This window comes from Sceloporus occidentalis, unplaced genomic scaffold (assembly GCF_023333645.1).
Source record: "Sceloporus occidentalis isolate IW3139 unplaced genomic scaffold, rSceOcc1.0.p SCAF_10, whole genome shotgun sequence".
NCBI lineage: Eukaryota > Metazoa > Chordata > Lepidosauria > Squamata > Phrynosomatidae > Sceloporus > Sceloporus occidentalis.
Genome location: NW_028316990.1, coordinates 6459994 through 6481132, shown reverse-complemented (window position 1 = coordinate 6481132; position 21139 = coordinate 6459994). Strand labels below are relative to the sequence as shown.

The 21139-nt window shown below is 41.7% G+C and overlaps 1 protein-coding gene across 2 annotated transcripts; it reads right to left on the bottom strand.

Annotated features, from left to right (window-relative positions):
• Positions 1-588: 588 nt before the first annotated feature.
• LOC149305774 (hepatocyte nuclear factor 4-beta-like) lies at positions 589-20914 on the bottom strand. Of its 2 annotated transcripts, XM_089539749.1 has the most exons (10): positions 20575-20914; positions 13531-13702; positions 12795-12889; positions 8067-8173; positions 6561-6716; positions 5215-5302; positions 4729-4881; positions 3918-4154; positions 3402-3521; positions 589-1817 (listed from the first exon to the last, which is right to left on the bottom strand). In XM_089539749.1, the coding sequence occupies exons 1-10, from the start codon at positions 20690-20692 to the stop codon at positions 1681-1683; spliced, it is 1383 nt and encodes a 460-aa protein (XP_089395875.1). In that variant the 5' UTR covers positions 20693-20914; the 3' UTR covers positions 589-1680. The 2 variants fall into 2 exon arrangements, with proteins under 2 accessions (XP_089395875.1, XP_089395876.1); XM_089539750.1 differs by lacking the exon at positions 3402-3521.
• Between the last annotated feature and the right edge of the window lie 225 nt (positions 20915-21139).

Sequence of the window (21139 nt, the reverse complement as noted above, 5' to 3'; positions counted from 1 at the left end):
ACAGTGTTGGGACCAAACAGACCAAAAATGCAACTTTTAACGTATCCATATTGTTTCTTAAGTACAGTTGTCCCTCCTTTTTTGCAGACTTCGAATCCGCATCCCTCGCCCATTTGCGGGCAGCAATCGAAGGGGGACAAAATGGGGCGTATGTCACCATTCAAGCCAATGGTACTTGAATATTGGCGATTTGACAAGGTAGTCATGTTGGTCTGTTGGTTGCAGAAACAACTATCTGTATCCAACTGCTAGCCCCAACTAGAGTAGATCCATTGAATCGCTGGATCTTGCATGAGTGTTGACAAAGTTTTAATGAGAGTACCCTAGTTGGGGCTAGAAACTGAATTTAGGTCAAAGACAAATTTTGTTAGTCGTTGGCATGATCCCAGGACAGCATCCATCTGATGTTGCGTTTGGGACCCCTAGTAATAGAAAAGGCTGTAATAATGGTTGCCATATCATGAAAGCAGTGATCCAATTGCATACATCCAAGCAGACTTTGTATGTCACCCATGAAGACTAAAGATTCATGCGTAAAGAAGCCACAAGACACACTAGGCATGATGGAATATTATATGTACACACCAATATACAATAATAATAGCATTGTGACTTTATTACTCTGAGTACAGCATATACCTATTTTCAAACAATGGACAGCTTTGTAAAATGGCAAAACAACTCTTAAGAAAAAAAAAACCTTGACAATGTCTAATAATACGCAGTTCAAGCCAACAAAACATGGAAACGGAAGAGAAACCTATGAATCAGAAGAAAGAAAATAGGGCATGCGATCAATCAAATTTGGAATTTTTTTGCTCTGTGTGGAAACAGCCTCTGTTCTGGATTATCGCCAAACCAGTACTATTCGCTTACAATAACTACACAACAGATGGGAGTGTGACAGAAAATAAAGCACATATGGCCAAGGTTTTAGTATATACAGCATGCTGGCAAGCAATTGCAAAAGAGCTGGAAATTATAGCTATCGGCTAGCATGCTAATAATGTCAATGGGTCTCTCCTTGCGGTCGCCATTTGAATGAGATGCAAAATGATTTACAGCCAAATGTGGAATTGGAGTTATGATCTGATGATGTGTTCATGCTCACTCTCCCCTTTCGCATGGGACATAGTGTCACGTTCCCATAAGACGTCGCATCACCAGTCAAGGCGCATCATCTCTTTGTTGAAACAATGTGAAGACATTGGAGATGGGAAAGTAGGAAGCAAGATGCCAAAAGGAGTAAGTCCACACAGAATGAAATTTTCTGCTGTGGAAGTTTTCACATTTCTCTTGTTAAGAGTCTTCCAGACCTTGCTGCATAATGGGCATTACTTGGAAAGATATGAATGATAGCAAGGAAAATGGAGGAACTAGGGCAGAGAGAACATTAACATGCGCATATGTCCTATTTCATCTCTCTAAACACAATTGTGCAGCTGAAACACATTGCTAATCCGAACTAAGGAAACGACATAGTGAAACTAGGAGAAGGGAGACTGCCAACAGGAAATTTCTGATGTATTCACTCTGTGTCACCATTTTGGTAGCTGAAAGGGTTTTAAAGACCTGGGTAAAAAGTGTCCCGCTGTTGGCACTATAGGCAAAAGAGTGGTTGGGCTTAAGATATGAAGATTTTAAATGTTAATGGTTGATTTTTTTCCCCATCTTGCTTCTTTATAGGATTTCCTGTTTAGGTATAACCATCTGGGGCAAAAGTGCTGTTGGTACTTCCGATCCTGGGTTTGGGCCGAGCTTGTAATCTTCGCTCCCTGTACTGGTGGAAGGAGATGGAAGAGATGTTTCAGGAGAAGCTGTGGAGGAGAGAAAGAAAACCACAAAAGATGTAACAAACCTGTGACTGTCGTTCACAAACTACGGTTTTTGGTATGTTTTGAACTTTTCTCAGAATTACGGACCATTGACCCTGTCAGCTGAGACTTCTGGATGGTGAGGTCCAAAACATCTGGAGGACAATGCCTGAGAACATCTGCATGCTTCAAATACATTGCAGCATTGGTTCTCAACCAGGGAAGCTCCAGATCAGGGATGTCAGTAGGAGGGTGCGAGAGGTGCAGACCACACCGGATATAGAGGATGTTATCTGGTTTGCTGGTGGAAAGCGGTGCCAAGTTAGGTCTGGTGGACTTGCTGGCCAGGCAGGAAAGTGAATCTCCTCCTTGAAGTTGAAGGCTTTCATGGCCAGCATCCATATTTCTTTGTGGGTTTTTTGGGCTATGAAGTTGTAGTCTAGAAAAGAATATTCCTGATGTTTCGCCAGCAGGTGTGGCTGGCATCTTCAGAGAATGTTGGCATGGAAGAGAGTGGCGTATATATACTGTTGGTTGAGAGGATGTGATTTACATGTTTTCCTAACAGGCAGTGGATCATTAATTAAATAGACAGCCTGAGACCTTGCCACTGAACCACAGAACAATGCACAGATTAACATGCAAATCACTTCCTCTCAACCAACAGTATACTGTATATACCCAACTCTCTTTCATGCCAGCCATAGACGCTGGTGAAAATGTCATGAATAAACTCTTCTAGAACACAGCCTCATAGCCCAAAAAACCCACAAAAAATATGAATCTTCTCCATTTCCCACACAGCTCCACAAAACCCAGAGAAGGTGGTTGAGGACAGAAGGAGGGTATTAAAAAATGATCTGCCTTGGCTGTCAAATATACTAAGTTTGCCACTGCTCCAAATGTCATTGGACCTATCAGAATCCGTTCCATTAGCCACACTGGCGGAAGCTTCTAAGAACTGAAATCCAACAATATCTAGAGCTACCCTGGTTGAGGACTACCTCTGTACACTACTATGACTTCTTCACATGTATGGGAGAAATCTTGTGCTAGATGAGTCCCCCTTCTCACTGTTCATTTGCCCTTTCCCCACTAATCCTAATATATATAACCATCAAGAAGAGAACATGAATAGATGAAGGATGCTGCTCTGATAAAAAGAAATAAACCATTTTCAAGCTGGAGCATCCTATGGCTCCAGAGTGGTTTGATCAAGAGACAGGAATCATGCAACTCTTCAAGATATAGTTAGACTGCAGTTCCCAGCAGCCATAGTCATTCTACCCAGTGGTGAGGAATGCTGCTATTCATCAACCTTTGGAGAGCCACATGATTCCCACAACTGGTGTTTTCTCTTGTTCTTATTGTTGTCATGTGCCTTCTAGTTGTTTCTGACTTATGGCAAACCTATCACAAGCTTTGAAGGTTTCCTTCACAAGCTTCTTCAGAAAGGCAGCAAATTAGTTTGGAAGACATTCCCATATTTACATATTTGAATTTGGATATTTAGATTGCAAGCTCATGTTTCCCATAGCATAAACAGCTCAACAGTTATAGTGAAATAGTGGGAGACTAGACACCTACAGACTGAAACGGTGTGAATAACAGAACCGATGCTGCTGGGTAACACAATGTGCCCCGGAAGAGGTTCTAAGTTAAGGCTGGAAGGCCCCGACTGGTACTGCGAGACATCCATGGATGTTCCTGGGAGAAAGAAAAGAAAACCAATGGGAGTGAGCTGGACCTTTGCTGTCCGATAGGTTGATATTTGGCATCATGACCAAATCTTAACAGGTGTTCAGTGGCTCAAAAAAATTAACTGTTTCACTGACTCGATACATCTACACTGGAAATCAAACTCCGATCTACAGAGTCGTCATCCAGCGCTCAAACCACTACACCATACTGGCTCTCCATATCCACCGAAAGTTTTCCAAATGCATTTTCACCTAACCACTTTTCTTTGCATGCCTTGCAATATCTGTCTAAAAGCAGAACAGATGAGTTGAAGTTGTCTCCTGGCTTTGACCCAGAGACACTGCCTGCCTTTTTGAAACCTCCATGGAAGACAGATGCGCCCATCCCACCTGAGTTGAGTACCTCCTAGAAGCATCTCCTGCAGCAAGCTGTCAATCCTCGCCACCCCAAAGAGCTTGACAAACTGGACTTGCTCAATCATCTGCCAAGTGATGCTCTGGAGGGGAGGCAAGAGGAGGAGGATGTCGCTGAATCTCCCCCGAGAGTCGTACTGCCGGTCGTTGATGTAGTCTTCCAAGTTCACCTGCACCTGGAAGCGCATGTTTTTCACCTTGCTGGATTCACTCAGGCCTTTGCAATCTTGAGAGAGAGTAGGTTGAAGGGGGTGGACAGGTGGTGGTAACCCATTAATTTTGCTTATATTCATACATATTCATACAATCTTAGTAGTAGCAGTAGTCGTTGTAGTAGTACCAATAGTAGTCATTTCTGACATGGAGAACCTAACAAGAACCTATCATGGGGCTTTCTGGGGCTAAGAGCATGCGATTTGCCCAAGTTCACCCAGTGGGTTTCCATGGCTGAGCAGAGAATCGAACCCTGGTCTCAGAGTTCAAGTCCAACACTAAAACCACTATATCACATTGGCTGTAGTAGTCATGGTAGTAGTAGTAGTATTGTAATTTGTACATTCCCCTTTTTTTCCAAAATTGGGACTGAAGGTGGCTTTGCAATTTAAAATAAGTGCAATATAGGAAAGCACAAATGGCAGGATTCCATAGGATAGAAGCACTGAAAGTGGTGCCAAACTGCATTATAATCTACAGTCTAGATACACCCAGCAACTACTCCCCATAGTAGTAATGAGATGACATGTTCCTAACTAGCACTAATCTGTTGGTTGGAACCTCCTTGTCCTTCCAGAGAGTGTTACCTGGGTCAAAGAAGACGATGGCTTTGAGGCAAGCGTATTCGTTCTCATCGATCTGGATCTCCCGCAGAGGTTTGACCAGTTCATCCAAGATCCTGGTAGCGACACGGGCGATTTCTAATTCTGGGCACTGCATTGGGATAATGAAGTCATTGCCTGCAAAGAAGAGGAGTAAGGAGGACATCTTACATTGATGTTATTTGTTGCTAACATGGAAAAGGTATTCTAATACGGTACATGGAGGATTTAATCTGCTTCTCAATTGCACCATCTGCTGAGATGATACTTTAGGCTAGAGTGCATTGATGGCCATAACTTACTAAAACAGGCTGGATAGTGCTGTTTTTAAAAATTCTTTCCTGCCTTCTTATTCTCCAGCAGGAGAGCAATAAAAATATATCAGACCAATATTTTCTAAAACAAAGGGGAAAATGCAGGGCTCTTTGTGCTCTAAAGGCAATTGAATAAACTGTATTCTATTGCTCTTACCTAATAACAGAAAATCAGTGTATGGTATGGATCGCTTTGCAACTCCGAGGAGTAAATGCTCTCCCGCATGAGCTCTCAGCAAGGCAACCTGTGAATTGCAAGAGAGAAGAGAAACAATGATCCCCTGTTTCAAGAGCTGGACTGTTCGCTGATGTTGCCAACAATTTGAATTTAGCTTTGGTTGGTTCCAGGTCCATTGCTCAGATGAGAGTCTGAAGGACGTGTAGCAAACTGGGGACAAGAATCACATCCACAGCAGTGGTGGTTTGTGGTTTCTATGTCAGTGGGGTGAGTGAGTCCGCTCTGAGTTGCAATCCAAACTTTGCAGGACCTATCCAGAGTGTGGAACTTAGCTGAGGAATAGAGGTAAGCACCTTAACTTGAGCTTGCCTTTGTCCCTCAATGACCATTTAATAATAATAATTAATAATAATAATAATAATAATAATAATAATAATAAATCAACACACAGATTAACAGGCAAATCACTTCTTCTCAACCAAGAGTCACACAGTGTATATACCACACTCTGTTCCATGCCAGCCTTCTCTGAAGATGCCAGCCACAGATGCTGGCGAAACGTTAGGAATAAACTCTTCCAGAACATGGCCCCATAGCCCCCAAAAGCCACAAAAAACTATGGATGCCGGCCATGAAACCCTTTGACTTCACAATATTATTATTATTATTATTATTATTATTATTATTATTATTATTATTTGTATCCTGCGTTCCCACAAAAACTTTAGAATTTAAAAGAGCGGTAGAGTTTAAAAGAACAAAGGTGATGCATTAAAATAGAATTATATTACAATATTAAAACAGATTGCTCATTAAAAGAATAAAAATATTATTATTATTAAGATTTAATTATAAAGTGCTGTAGGTTTACACAGTGCTGTATATACAATCAATTAAAATATAAAATTGTAACTCTACAAAGAACAATGGGGATTAATACATATATTAAATTACAAGCAATAAAACAACACAAGTTAAAACAGCATAAACTAATAATCATGTAAGGCCTAGGAACGCTTCCCTAAACAAGGTTAAAACTGAACTTGTCACCTCATTACCATACCCACTAGTTTTGCAATTATTATTATTATTATTATTATTATTATTATTATTATTTCTGCCCTACCTCTCCAGTAAGATCGAGGCGGCTTACAACAATAAAATCACTTGCAGCAATAAAATCCATACCATGCAATAAAATCCCACTATCCCCTCCCTCCGTTCCCTTACCTATTCTTATACGGTGCATCTATACGGTAGAAATAATGCAGCTTGGCACCACTTAAACTGCCCCACGGATGCACCTTAAAGTGCCCGTTTCTCACCTGGTCATCCAAGGGAAGCTCACAGAAGGCTGGGATATATTTTGCCCACTCAACCAGGACCAAGAGCTGCTGTTTCATTGACTCGCACACATCGCTGATGGTCGCAATCTTCTTCATGGCAATATCGGCGCTGTGCACCGGACGCAGAGCCGAGTACTATAAGGGAGAAAAACGTATTTCTTAACCAAGCCTTCCTCTACCTCCAATGGCCATGATGGCTCAAAATAATGGGAGTTGCCACATCGTTTAATAATAAAGATCACTTACTCTGCTTTCCATCCTTTTACATCACTTATTCCAAGTAAATAATGATTAAATACCCCACAGGGAACAAAGTGTGACCCTTCAGATGTTGCTGGACTGTTGGACTGCAACACCCATCAGTCCTAGCTCATGAAATTGGAATCAAGCAAACCATTTATTATGCCATTGCATGTAATGGGACTTGAACATCCACAGATTTTGGTATCCGCGGTGGGTCCTGGCACCAAACCCCAGCAGATACCAAGGGACAACTATATATCATACTGTCTAACTTGGCTTACATTTACTGTGCCAAATGGGAAACAATCCCTTTTTCCAGCAGATGGCAATAGACCACAACTCTTTGACAAGGTACATTTTAAGAAAAGCCACACCTGAAAACCGAAAGTAAAAGCTGTCCTGCATCTTATATCCATATTATTTTATGATAATCTACTATCAGAAACCACTCCTCCTCAATCACTTCAACATCTTTATTATTTAACTGACCAGTTAGCTTATCCATTTCCATTAATTCTATAGTTTTTTATTAACCGCTCATCCATTTTAGGTAGTTCGTGACTTTTCCAATTCTGAGCTATGATCAGTCTAGCTAAAGTGATCAAATACGGCATGGTTCCTCAATGTTTCCTTTCAGTCTGTGAAGGGATAATATTCGGCAGATTCAACAAGTAAATTTCAAGTTCCTTCTTGACTTTAATTTGTAACGTCTTCTCTAGTGTTATATGCATATTCCTCCAATATTTTACTAATTTTGGACAGCGCCACCAAACATGAAACCACATGCCGATAGCTGTGTTACATTTCCAATTCCTTGTTTTAGCGTTGTAAATTTTTGCCATTTTCTTAGGACCTTTCTGGATGGGATAAAGATGCCCGTCCCCTGTGATAAAGCCCTATGCCATGCTGGCTCTTAACATTAAATAGGGACGTCAAAAATCCGTCAGCTCTCCCAATTGGAGAAGTATAGTCTAAATTCCTGGGAGTGGTTCAGTCCAGGAATGTATTTTTGGGTCCTGAACCGAGGACTGGTTTTGTCGTCGGACTTTGGTTACACAAGGCAACTTGGAGATGGGGAATTAAAAGACATAGCCATGTTAGTCTGTGAAATCATTATTCAAAGGGATCTTGTGGTACTTTTGAGCCTCACTTGCTACCTCTGCTCATGCTTCGATCTTTGGGAGCAAGCCCTAAAAGTCCTTAAGATGTTCAGTGACATCTTCTGTCCCTTTCCGTTCCTACCTGCTGTGCCATTGCCTCAGCTTGGGTCAGGATGGTGATGGAAAGGGCTCCGTTGTCTTCATAGCTGCTTCTCCGGATGCTTATCCTGTCGCGCTCATTCTGCACAGCTTACAAGGGACACAAAGGGAACAACAGATCATCAAGTACATGTTGGCCTGGGTTCATATTATATCCACCAGTGAAGTTATGCTACATGAACACAATCCCTATCCTGGATATCACCATAGCCTAATGCATGAGAAATGGCTATAGTGTCTAGCTGTCCATTCTAGGTGCACTGTTGCTTATCTGCAATGGTTCTGCATGCATAACTCTACTTCTGTGACCATCAGTGGGATAAGTCCATTCCACATTTCATGCCAAAAAAAAGCCATTCTGAGCAGATAATGCATTTTATGCAAAATGTTTTTGACCTTTGTTGGCATTCACTTTCCACCATTGTGTAACCCTGGAAAAAGTGTAGTGTACCTATAGGAATTCTGCCCATAGTGCTTCTTCATACAGCGAAGCCAAAAGGTCCTTAATGTAAAAGATAATATGGGCGTGTCTTGTATTTTTAATTTTTTAAGATTTTAAAAGTTTTGTAAGCCTTCTCAAGTCCCAGTTTTGGCAATTCACTCATTCATCCATTTTATAGTCGGCCCTCCTTATCCACAGATTTTTTATCCACGGATTCAAGAGCCCACAGCTTGAAAATATTCCAAAAAAATACAAATTCCAATGACCAAACTTTGATTTTCCATTTTATATAAGGGACACCATTTTACTATGCCATTGTATTTAATGAGACTCAAGCATCCACAGATTTTATTATTCATAGGGGATCCTGGAACCAAACCCCAGTAGCTAACAAGGGCCCACTGTATTTATATGCTGCCTTTCTCCTAAATTGGACCCAAGGTGGCTCACAAAAAGATGAGTAACGTTAATGATAACAAACCCTGTTCAAAGCACACATATATACAGTACTGAATCGTGTAAATTCAAGATCCAAAGTGAGTGGATTTCCTTCATGGTGCTATTAGGAACACACCCCTTTGGAAGCAAAATGGTTGCATTCATCTTAAATGTGGTTTTATGGCACATGTTTCAGTATATTTCCCTTTGCACTGATAACTCTTCAGCCTAACGCATGATGTTCTCAAGATGCTGTGGGCTTTATCACAAAAGGCATCATGGAAGAAAGGCCTTGACTAGCCAGGTGTAGTTAATATTTTACTTACTGTTAAAAGTAAGTTATCATTAGATAGTGAGCGTATTGCAATTTGTTTCTTGTACTGGTAAAAAAAAAAGGGGGGGGGAGGGAGGGTGAAACAAATGACACATCTGAAATGGATGTGAAGTCACCGCAAGAATGGGGTGATTATAAACCAACTTTGAACGAATGACGAATTTAGCCAAGAGGACAAATTGTTGGTGATTTTATTTACTGTTGAACTGGAATTCAGCTCTGAAGGGCAATTTGTTGTTGCTGTTAGCTGCCTTCGAGTTGGTTCCGACTCATGGCAACCCTGTGGATGAGACATCTCCAAGAATCCTTATCTTCCACTGCCTTGCTCAGATCCTGCAAGCCCTTGCCCATGATCCCCCTGATTGAGTCTATCCATTTGGTTTGTGGTCTTCCTCTCTTTCCTCTGCCTTTTACCTTTCATAGCATTATTGTTTTCCTAGCAATTCGCGCCTTCTCATGATGTGGCCAAAGTACAATAGTCTCAACTTGATCAGCTCTGCTTCCAAGGAGAACCCTGCTCTGATCTGTTCAAGAACCCATTGGGCAATTTACCCATGTGGACATCCACTATTTAAAATTCACATTATGATAGTGATTGAACTTTATAATACACAACAAGGGCTCTAAGATGATTCCATCCCACGAAACATCCTACCCATCTCCAATGCAAAGGGATCTTGTAGCACCTTTGAGACTGTAAGAAAAAAGGTGGTAGCATGAGCTTTCATAGACTTGAGCCTAGTTCCTCAGATGCACATTGAGGAAGTTGTCCCAAGTCATCCAAAGCTCATGCTACCAACTTCTTTCTTTCATTTAGGGCCCATACAGATATGCCAAAATAAAGCTGTTTTGGGTCACTTTGGAGGTATGCTCTTTAAATGACACATGCAGGTTAAGAGGCCAGAAGCTGTGCCAAAGCTTCCGGCCTCTTAAGACACATGCATCATTTAAACAGTATATCTCCAAAGTGACCTGAAGCAGCTTTATTTTGGCCTGTCTGTTTGGGCCCATAGTCCAGTGTTTGAACCATTACAACATGCTGGCTCTCCCATTAACTTCAGACCATGAGACCTAACTCTTCCTCACCGAGACAGACCTTGGTGTATTTAAGGACTGGAGTGCAGCTTTGGTGCAGCTTCTGGCCTCTTAAGATGCAATTTATACCTCCAAAGTGACCCAAAGCAGCTTTATTTTGGCCTGTCTGTTCAGGCCCTTAGTCTCAAAAGTACCACAAGATCCCTTTGAATAATGATTTCCCAGACTAACATGGCTACGTCTTTTAATTCCCCATCTCCAAGTTGCCTTGTGTAACCAAAGTCCGATGACAAAACCAGTCCTTGGTTCAGGACCCAAAAATAGATGATGATGTGGGTTCAGAGGGTGGTGAAAGGACTCATTGAGATCTCTCACAGGACCTGTGCAGCCAGTTGTAAAATGGTCAGAGGAAATTAGAGTTTACACATTGCCGCACGGTGTGGGCAGAGCAGTGGGGGGTGGCAGAGGGAAGAACCTTGACCCAGGTTCATGATGACTCAGGGCTCTGAAACCATACAAAGCCCCCTTTGCCAGCAGTAGGTCTTGGCCCTTTTGATCCATTTTGATTGCAGAGAAGCAAACATCTCTTTATTTCTGATGCAACTAACCGAGGTGGAAAATTTAATAGGGAGAGATATTTTGGATGCGGGCCCTGGCTTTGTCTGATGTTTGGTGAGGGTTCTGCAGTTCGGCTCCAGGAAAATCTTTGCATGTCCGCACACTTTGACAAATAGCACAACTGCTGCAACCAGTCCAATGGCACTGTTTCTCCCTTTCTTCCCACACAAAAAGAAAAAAAAGATACTACATCTTTCTCTGATACACTGGCACAAAGTGAGGAAGGTGGGACAGGGGCAGGACTGGAAACTGGGCTCCAAAATCTTCCTGAGGATGAAGGAATCAATACATGTCCCCAGCAAGTTTACCTCTACTGCGTCAAAGGCAGCCAGTAGCTAACTTTCCAAATGCTGGAACACTACAATCTGTTTAAGTTGACAAGGGGCTGATTGCCATGTAATAGCCGGTGTTCGGCTTATTTACCCATGCACTTATTTTATTTTGTTTCAGTTGTCCTGCACTTCCCCAAAGCAGCTTTCACAATTATTGATTTGGTGCTGCTTTGATCCTCGCTTTTAGTTCTGTTGTGTCTTCTTAGAACTGGTGTGATATGGACGTTAAAGCAGCTTTCCCTGAACTGGGGACCTCCAGGAAAGTTGGATCAGTGCTCCCCATCAGCCCCAGTCAGTATAGGAACCAAGTCAACTGGGGCAGATCAGAATTTTAACCCAACACCCCTTAAGGCCACCAGGTCAGAAAATGATGGCCATATTGCACAGGACTGATAAGAGTTTTAGTCCAGTATATCCAAAGGATATCAATCCATAGATTGAGGAAAGCCACTGGAATATGGGACTCAGAAGACCCAAGTTCATTCTTGTTCAGATAGCAAGTTCTACTGGCGGACTTCTTAAATAGTGTAACAATTTTGGTTTGTGTGATATACATATACATATATATATATATATGAGAATGAGAGGGAAACCACTGTATTGATTATAATTGCAATACTGTAATTTAGTGAAACGGTTGGACAGGGAAAAGAAGAAAACTCAGAACCTGCTGGGGAAGGGTTATGGCTTTTCAATGCTCATTTCCACAATCTATTAGCAATAGCAATAGCAATAGCATTTACAGTCTACTCTCTGCATAAGTGCCCTCGCTGTACACAGATTTAAGCTTACGTGGACAGTGAGTGGTGAGGGACACAATAGTGCATGCGCTGGGAGTGTGCCGCCACTGAAATCAGTGGGACTCCAGCATATGCTAAATTTGCCTTATGCTGGTGTGTGTGTGTGCGTGTGTCCAGAACGGATCCCCCGCATATGGCAAGGGAAGACTGTACATTTTTATGCCACTTAATAGTGAATTCAGCAGTCTCTAAGTGGTTTACAATGGTAAGCCAATTGCCCCCAACAAGCTGGGTCCTCATTTTACTGACCTATGAAAGGATGCAAGGCTGGGTCAACCTTGGAGCCCTGCCTGGGATCGAACTCACAGTCCTTGTGGCCGCAGGACTGGCATTTAACCACCATTCCAACAGCGTTCCCTAATCAGCCTGGGTAATAATTGTGCTGGTTGTAGCATTCTGGGAGCTGTAGTCCAAAAAGTAGCATTTCCAAGCTCTGCGACTAATTAAACCATGAGCCTTTACATCTGGAATTTGACTTCAGGAAGCAAGATGTGCCGAGATGGCACCCTCCGGGCATCCTGAAAACCTTTTAGAAGAAACTTTCCTGCTCAGCAGACTTGATCTCTGATTCAGCCCTGGAATTTGCTGATGTGGAACTTTGCATGAGTCACAAAGGCTCACCCGGCATCAATGCCTGGCTTTCAATTCCAAGGCGACTATTATAACAATACAGATGGGACTCTGAACCAGGGGATAGCTTTTGGGCCCTTACCTTCTTTCTTCATCCCTGCCCGGAAACATTTCTTCAGCCGACAGTATCGACACTGGTTCCTCTTGTCTTTGTCTATCACGCACTGTCGGCTGAACCTGGGAAAAGGAGAGAGACAGAAAAGAGGTCACAAAACTATTCCAACATAGCCCTGCCAATGCAGTCAGAATTTGTTTAGGGTAGCTGCAAGAAGGCCCTTTCCCAGAAATGGGAAAAGTTACTTTTTTTGGACCATAGCATGCCTAGTTGTTATGGAGTTGCTGTCCAAAATAGAAAACAACGTTCCCAATCTCTACACATCCCTGCCTCTTTTCCATAGGAAATGCAAAGGAAAATTATACTGGGGGAAAAAATGGGTCTGAAGAGAGTGATCAGTCTAGTGCAGTGGTTCCCAAATGTTCCTCTTGCAGGTGTTTTGGACTTCAACTCCCAGAAGTCCTAGCTTTACCAACAGCCAGGACTTCTGGGAGCTGGAATCCAAAACATCTGGAAGACCTATATTTGGGAAACACTGGTCTAGTGCACCAGAACTGAATAACAAATTCCTTATTTTTCTCAAAAAAGTAACTCATTGACATCATTTTTAATAAAATAATAATAAATAAAAAGTAATTATCTTTATTAACATAAATGTGATTAGCTTATCTGCAGAGAGCAGCCAGCCATTGTGGATGTTTAACTTCTCTCCCTTTGCAAACTGGGAAATTCCCCAGCGTTCCCTTCAAAACTACTGTGTTACCTGCATGAATAGATGTGATTTTTACGGACACTCCTTCTAAAGAATCCTTTGCAACCATCACAACTGGAAGCTCCATAATGTTTCCCTGTTGCGCGATCCCCACAAATGGCACACAGCGAGTTAATCCCATTCACCATCAAGCTGGCATTGCCTGACTCTGAAACAATGGCATCTGCAAAGACAAAACGGAGTCGTTGGGTGATTAATATAGTGAAAATGAGGAAAAGTGGCTTCACATGCTTCTTCGGAAATGCTAATGTTGTTTGTGTCATGTGAACACACAATAACAACACAATAACACCTCGACAATTAAGGATCCTATAGGCTGAGTCTCCCTTATTGTCTATTGATACTGTAGGTTGACACTCCCCTTGGGACCAAAATCGAATTTTGAATTTATTCGGATATTTGCATCGACTTAATAAGATACTTTGGAGATGGGGCCCAAGTCGAAACACGAAATTTGTTTGTGTTTCATATATATCTTATAAACCTAACCTGAAGGCATATTTTTAACAATGTTGTGCACGAAACAAAGTTTGTGTCCACCGAACCATCAGCAAGCAAAGGGGTCATCATCTCAGATACTGACTGTGGACCATTTTGGAGTTTGCACTATTTTGGATTTCAGAATTCCAGATAAGGGAGACTCAACTTGTACCAAGAAAGCCATGATCATAGAGAATGTAGTCAGATCCTGGGGTCCTCTTAGATTTCTGGACCTTATTACTATGTACTGGCTTCTTCTTCTTGTCAGCCATGGCTATATTGGCTGGGGCTGATGGCACTTGCAATCCAACAACACAGAAATGGCAGCTACATGTAATGTTCAGTTTTCTCTTTCCAAAATTTTAGATTCTGTTTCTCCATATTTTATTATCCAAATGCCTTTGCTAACATCAGCCAAATTGACGGAAGCCAGAGAAATTCCAACTGAAATGGCATGAGGGCATCCTCCTGATTGCAGGGGCATTCATTTAGCTGCTGTCCAAAATGAAGATGTGCTTTTTCCATGCATTAACTACCCTTTCCATTTTTCTATGCATCCAGATGTATCACCTGTGGGTTTCTTGGTCTGTTTTCATTATAACAAACTTTCTTTGTTTAACTCCGTCATGCGATGGTTTTGATTGCAGCTGTGTCCTTGAATGACATTTTCCAAAGGGTCACCATGAACTTTTGGGATGGACAAAATATTGGGATGCGCAAAGGAACAGTCTCATGAGTTCTTTTTATGAGCCAATTCCACAATACTTCAGCCAAGTAGAAAAGCAATTAAAAGAACAAGTCTGAGTAGGGACTATGGTTTGAGGTATATGTGAATGACTAGGGAGCATAGGAAGGCTAGGGCAGCTAGACAGATATACTGTATGTACTCATGGATAAGTCTAGAAATTTTAGCCGAAAAAGCAACTCCAAAAAACTGAGTCAACTTATCCACAGTTCAGTGATGTTGCTGTTGTTGTTGTTGCATACCTTCAAGTCATTTCTGACTTATGGTGACCCTAAGGCAAACCTATCGTCGGGTTTTCTTGGTGAGTTTTTCTTGGCAAGTTGCATGCATTCAAGTCATTTCTGACTTATAGCAAACTTAAGGCAAACCTATAATAGGGTTTTCTTGGCAAGCAGAGAAAAGATGGTTTATGGTGAATTGGGACAGGAGTTATACATGTGCAATTCTCCTCCTGGTCCAGGATCTCAGCCATTGTGCCACTATTTTGTCATCCACACCTTAATGGATTATTATAGGAAGATGTTGCATGGGAAAAGACAGTAGGTTTACAAACAGAAGACAAGGTCTGTGTAATAAAAGATGGATGCTGCTATAGACCCATAATGGTACCAGCAGCAGCATTCTAAAGCCACTGTTTGGGAAAGACCCATTAAAATAATGCTGTCTTCACTAGTGAGGTGCAGATCAGACAATTCACCCCACATGCTTTCAGGTGCTCTTGTCCGCTGAATTGTCCACTGACAATATATTTCGGGGTGAGAGGGTGTCACGCCAAGGTTTTTGAAAGGAAAATGTGCAAAATGATGCATATTTTCCCACAAGTGCACCAATTCAAAGCTACTTCTATGCAATTGTACACACAAAGGTGGGCTTCCTCTCCTTTGTTTTCCACTTGCACCTCTTCCATTATCAGCCATCATTTTACAAAGCGACACAATATTTTCTATATACATAAATGGCTCCATATATTTTAAAAGCAACAGATTGTTTCTGCACAGCCAGATTCCATCGAGGCAACAGTCCCATCTTAAAAGGAGGCCCTCTCCCTTTTAGATTAGGGGGAAAATGGTATATCAGTGGATTTCATGACCAGGTTTACTAGCATCCCTAGTCTTTACTATCCGCCTATGAGCAAGCAAGAGTCAGAGCAGGGTCGGTGCAATGATCACCCTATGGCGGTTAATTTTCCATTGACTTTACCATATTGAAAGTAGTTGTATGAATCATCTTAAAGCAAGGAAGTCCAGAGAAGGCCACAAACAGGTCACTCACTGGAGAGATTGCAGATTTCAGGAGAAGATCTTAATTCAACTACAGACTGAGGTTCTTCCATTACCAAAGCCTACACTGAAGGATGTGTTGACTTGAAGCCCTTCCACGCTACACCATTATAGTGTTGTGATTCCACTTTAACTGCTATGGTTTCATCCTATGGAATCCTGGGATTTGCAGTTTAAGGAGGAGTATTTGGAATTCTCCACCCAAAAGCGCTAGTGCCCAGCAAACTACAAATCCCAGGATTCCATGGGATGTAGCCGTTGCAGTTAAAGTGTGATAATGCTATAATTGCATAGTATGAAAGGGCCCTTGGGCAAAATAATATGACTCATCTGAGAGTATCTAAAGTCTTTTCCAATTATTAGTTTATCACATGTGCAGATGTTGTTCATTTGTTGTGCAAACGGAAATCCCAAAAGCTTTTCTCTCTGCAAAGTGCCTTTGTTTTGAGAATGCCACAAGTGCTCATACTCTGATATATTGCAGCTGAGAGGGAAGACAAATGATTTAATTTTTCAGCCAGGAACATAGAAAGGCTTGTGTTGGTTGGATGTGTTTGCGTCAGTTTGATAAACACTGAACGAGTGTTGATGATATCTCCGCTGATAAGCAAGACAGTTCTGGGAGGTGATGTTCAAAATATTGGGAGGACCAAATGAATTTCTCCAATGTAGATGCCCCCAGAAAGAGAGACAGAGAGACAGAGAGATGCAAACGTACATTCTGGTTTGTGGCTGTTTAGATTCTAGTAAAAGCAAAGACTCATAAAGCAGCAGTTTGCACACTTCTATGCGAAAGCACTATAGATACTAACAATGGGAATGACAGCCTTTCCTTTCTTCTAGATGAGTTGGTAATCCCTTCCTGTGAGTAAATGCCTAATTCCCTAAATCCCATGGAAAGAGTGGCTTTTCCATTGCAATGACGCTTTGGCAAACTCTCTTGCATTTTGGATCTCTTTGCAAAGCGGATCCGTCGGGGTCCCAAGGCTGGGCCTCGTTTTTAAAAAGCTGTTTTGACAAATTTTTCAAGAGGGTGCTTACCTAAGACAAACAAGCTAATTTCAAAACAGCTAGTTCCTGAGCAAACCGGTTTACTCATTAACAAGTTAGCAAACACCGCAATGCCAACTTGAAATAGCCTTCACCTTTCGGAAAGACCTCGCGTGTTGGCTCTACGATATGAACTTTACGGGGATATCGGATCATTTCTAAATCGCAGGGGATTTGTGGGCAAATCATACTGGTTGAAGGCATAAGGAAATCCCCCCAAAATCTTGTCTTTATTCCAGTCCCTTTCTATGCTTACTATTTATTAGGTGCAGAATCATCATAAGATGTGTCCCTCATTGAAATTTAAGGTGTTTATTTAATTTAAGAAATTTGATTTGATCACTGAATTTCACCCCTGTTACCTACAAATTTTGCCATCAAACAGATTGAATGAACGCCACTGGCAGGTCCATTCTATTTTATTTTATGTACAGCTGAACCGAAGCATTGAAAGTCCATTTAATCGCACCGCTTTTAATCCATAGATGAATAATCAGACATTATTAATTTAATTCTACATAACTCACTGAATGAAGTCACTGCAAAATTGACACTTTATTTTGGATGATCTTCTCTTAACCTTGTATGTACTTGGCCATTGTTGCTAGGTCCCATAACTATGCTACCCAGCCTTTTAAAAAACCTTTAAAATACTTCTTCCTCCTTTAAATTGCCTTCTATATTTAATCAAATTGTCTGCTATATTTTAGATTTTCATCCAAGCAGGAAACACTTCATTTGCCATCAAATTGGACTTGCCCTAAAAATTTGGGGCAACAAGTGCATCCTTCAGCAAAAAAATCGATGCCCTGTCTTTTGCACTGGATGGATGGATTATACCTGGATGGATGGATGGATGGATGGATGGATGGTCATAACTACAAGTTATAAGAAAATGGAGAAAATGTTTCCTTAAATCATAGGCAGGCCATGTACTGAGTCCAGGAGTCAATCGTCTGTCACTGGTATCCTCTTTGTTGTCACTGTGTACCTTCATTTCTGACTTATGGCGACCTGAACGTAAACCTCTTTCTCCTTTTTGGGGGGCAAGATTTGTTCAGAGAGAATTTGCCTTGCGTTCCTCCAGGCCCTCTAAGAGTGGTCAAAAATACCATAATAATAATAATAATAATAATAATAATAATAATAATAGGATGCCAGGTTGCACACTTGTTTCTTGAACGGCTTCAGTAGAAGAGAGGATTTCAGCAGGGGTTGCTTGTCATGCGACGCTTGTTGAAATTCTCTTTTCTAGACAACCATCAAAATTACAGAGGCCATCTCTAGTTTTCACTCCACGAACAGTAGTAGTAGTAGTAGTAGTAGTAATACTTTTATTTGTACTCCGCTTTTTGTTAAAGCAATCTAAGCGGCTTACAGTGTTAAAAATGATACAGCAATATATACAAAGTAGAGTAATCTTCCTCCATCTTTTCTCGGCTGCAACCTGAAACCCAGCCATTTCCTGGTTGGTAGAGACCAGAAGGAACAGCAAACATGTGTCCAACTATTTTCCTATAGCTGAATGCACACTGATGTTATCTTCAGGGACATCTGGGGGTCCTTGGAAGTCCATGGGCATAATGCCATTACTCTGCATCTACTATAGATGGATGGTTGTCTGTTCTTTTTGTCAACCAGGAAATATTTGGGTTTGGGGGACACCATCTGAGAAAAGGTGGATTTCGGAGAAGGACTCTAGTCTCTGTGAAAATGACTTCTGGTCGTGTAATTCACCAAACGAATGCTACCCCCAGAAATCCATGTCTTGTTTTGAAACGTGTGGGTTTTAACGTGAGACGGTGCAGTGGAGTGGGGCTGCAATGCATTTAAAAGGTGAATCACCACTTCTGGATGTTCCCAAGACAGACATTTCCCCCCTTTTTGGCCAGAAAAAGGAATCAAGAGATGCAAAAACAAATTTGGGGCTTCACACTCAGCCCAGAAGTGCATTTCGTCCATTCCTATTCTAACAGAAACATGCTCCGAGCTGCAACAAGTCTGCTACGTGTAAACCATAAAATGGAGTCTCCATGTTGTTTTAAAAACAATGAGACATGTGGCACTTTAAGGCCATCTTTATTGTTGTTGTGTACCTTGAAGTCGTTTCTGACTTATGGCAACCCAACGGCGAGCCTATCACACAGTTCTGATCTTTGCAAGATTTGTTCAGAGAAGGTTTGCCTTTGCTTTCCTCTGAAGCTGAGAGAGTGTGACTTGCCAAGATCATCCAGTGGGCTTCCATGACCGAACACAGATGGAAACCCTGGTCTCCCTGTAGTCCAACACTCAGACCACTTCTCTACACTGCTTCTCAACAGTTTTACTACAGCAAATAAATAAATGAAGAGTTCAAAATGTGGACTACAGCCGACTTGATCGGCCATATGAAACATTATCCTCGCTAGCAATTACATGGATGTTGGTAGGGGATGAGAAATGTAAGCATCGGGGTAAATGACCATGGGATGGAAGAGATAACTAGTTTTACCAGTTCCGCATCAGAGGATTGCACATATACATACATTAAACATGTAAAAGACAAGCATAGCGTCCATTCCCGACACACATTTTAAAAAGAACGAAACCCGGGTGACCATCTTTAATTTGCAACAGCAAAGGAAAGCAGGAAAGCTAGGTTCTCTGACCTCCATGTTTCCCACTTATTGATTTAATCAGGTCTTTTATTAAATGAATGCTTTCTGTGCCCATTCTCTCTTGCACTCTCCATGCATGCAATGGACAAAGACTGAAACATAATTAGCTTCTCTGAATAATACAGCATCACAAACATTACATTCCAATTGTCCTAGGGTCAATAAACAACAGCGATCAATGTTGGGAAGTATTTGCTTGAATTAAATGTCCTACTAAGCGGGGGAAATCCAGACTTTCCAAGAGCACCCACTGGTTGGATGATGATGATAATGATGATGGGTATCCCATTTGTTAACCATGCTACACTACATGGGCACCCACTGGTTGGGTAATAATAACAACAACAACAACAACAATAATGATGTTTATTTATATTTCCTGCCTCTCCCATGGATCAAGGTGGGATTACAACAATAAAATAGTACAATAATACAATACAATCAATAAAACACTGATACTGAATTGACCAACATTCCTATTAGTTCTCTAAAATAACAATTCATCAAATAGCCAATGATCATAGTCAACAGTGAAGCATCACCGTAACCTTTTATATGGAGTCAGGGTAATAATAATAATAATAATAATAATAATAATAATAATGGGTATCCCATTTGTTAACCATGCTACACAACACTTTTTCAATACTAATCTCTTTAATTCTGAACTCTATTACCACCCGTTCCCCCAACAGTCTCAAAACAGCCCCAAGGGTTCACCGATGCCAATGGGGCACCTTCCACCCTTCGACCTCCTTTGAGGGCAACTTTTGAACCAAGGGAGCAGAGGCCAATGGAAGTCGGGACACACATCTCTCCTCACCTGATGAGTTCGTGGGCAGCACCCTCAGGTTTTCGAACTCCAACATGGTGTACGAGGCATCGAGGGACTCGGCGTAATCTGGCATCTCCATGTCCATTAGGCTTTGACAAATCCTCATTATTACTGTCAACAGAGACAGGCAGGGCCCCCGCGACCCTGCTGTCAATCACAGCCAGGGTTTCCGCAGCCTTGGGTTGACTACTACTATCCCAAGCTCTCCGGATGAGAAATCATTACCTAACTCTCCCCCCACCAACGCCCTCCCAACATTATCAGAAGGTTGGAAGGTAGAAATGACCTGCTCTTTATGGCTCTCTCCTTCCCTCCCTCTTTCCCTCTCTCATCCCCCATGTCTATGCCCTGGATCATGGTTATACGATGCAGATAAGGCCAGGTCTAAATCAACCTGAATTGCATCCTCCATTCAATAGCATGTGGTTTATGGCAATCCTTGAGTAAACATTTTGAAAAGCGCAGGCAATGGGAGATGTTCCAAAGCAGCTTTTTCCCCCTTCTTCGTCTTCTTTGCAAGGCGCAAAATATTGGACAGGTCATGCACTTGTTA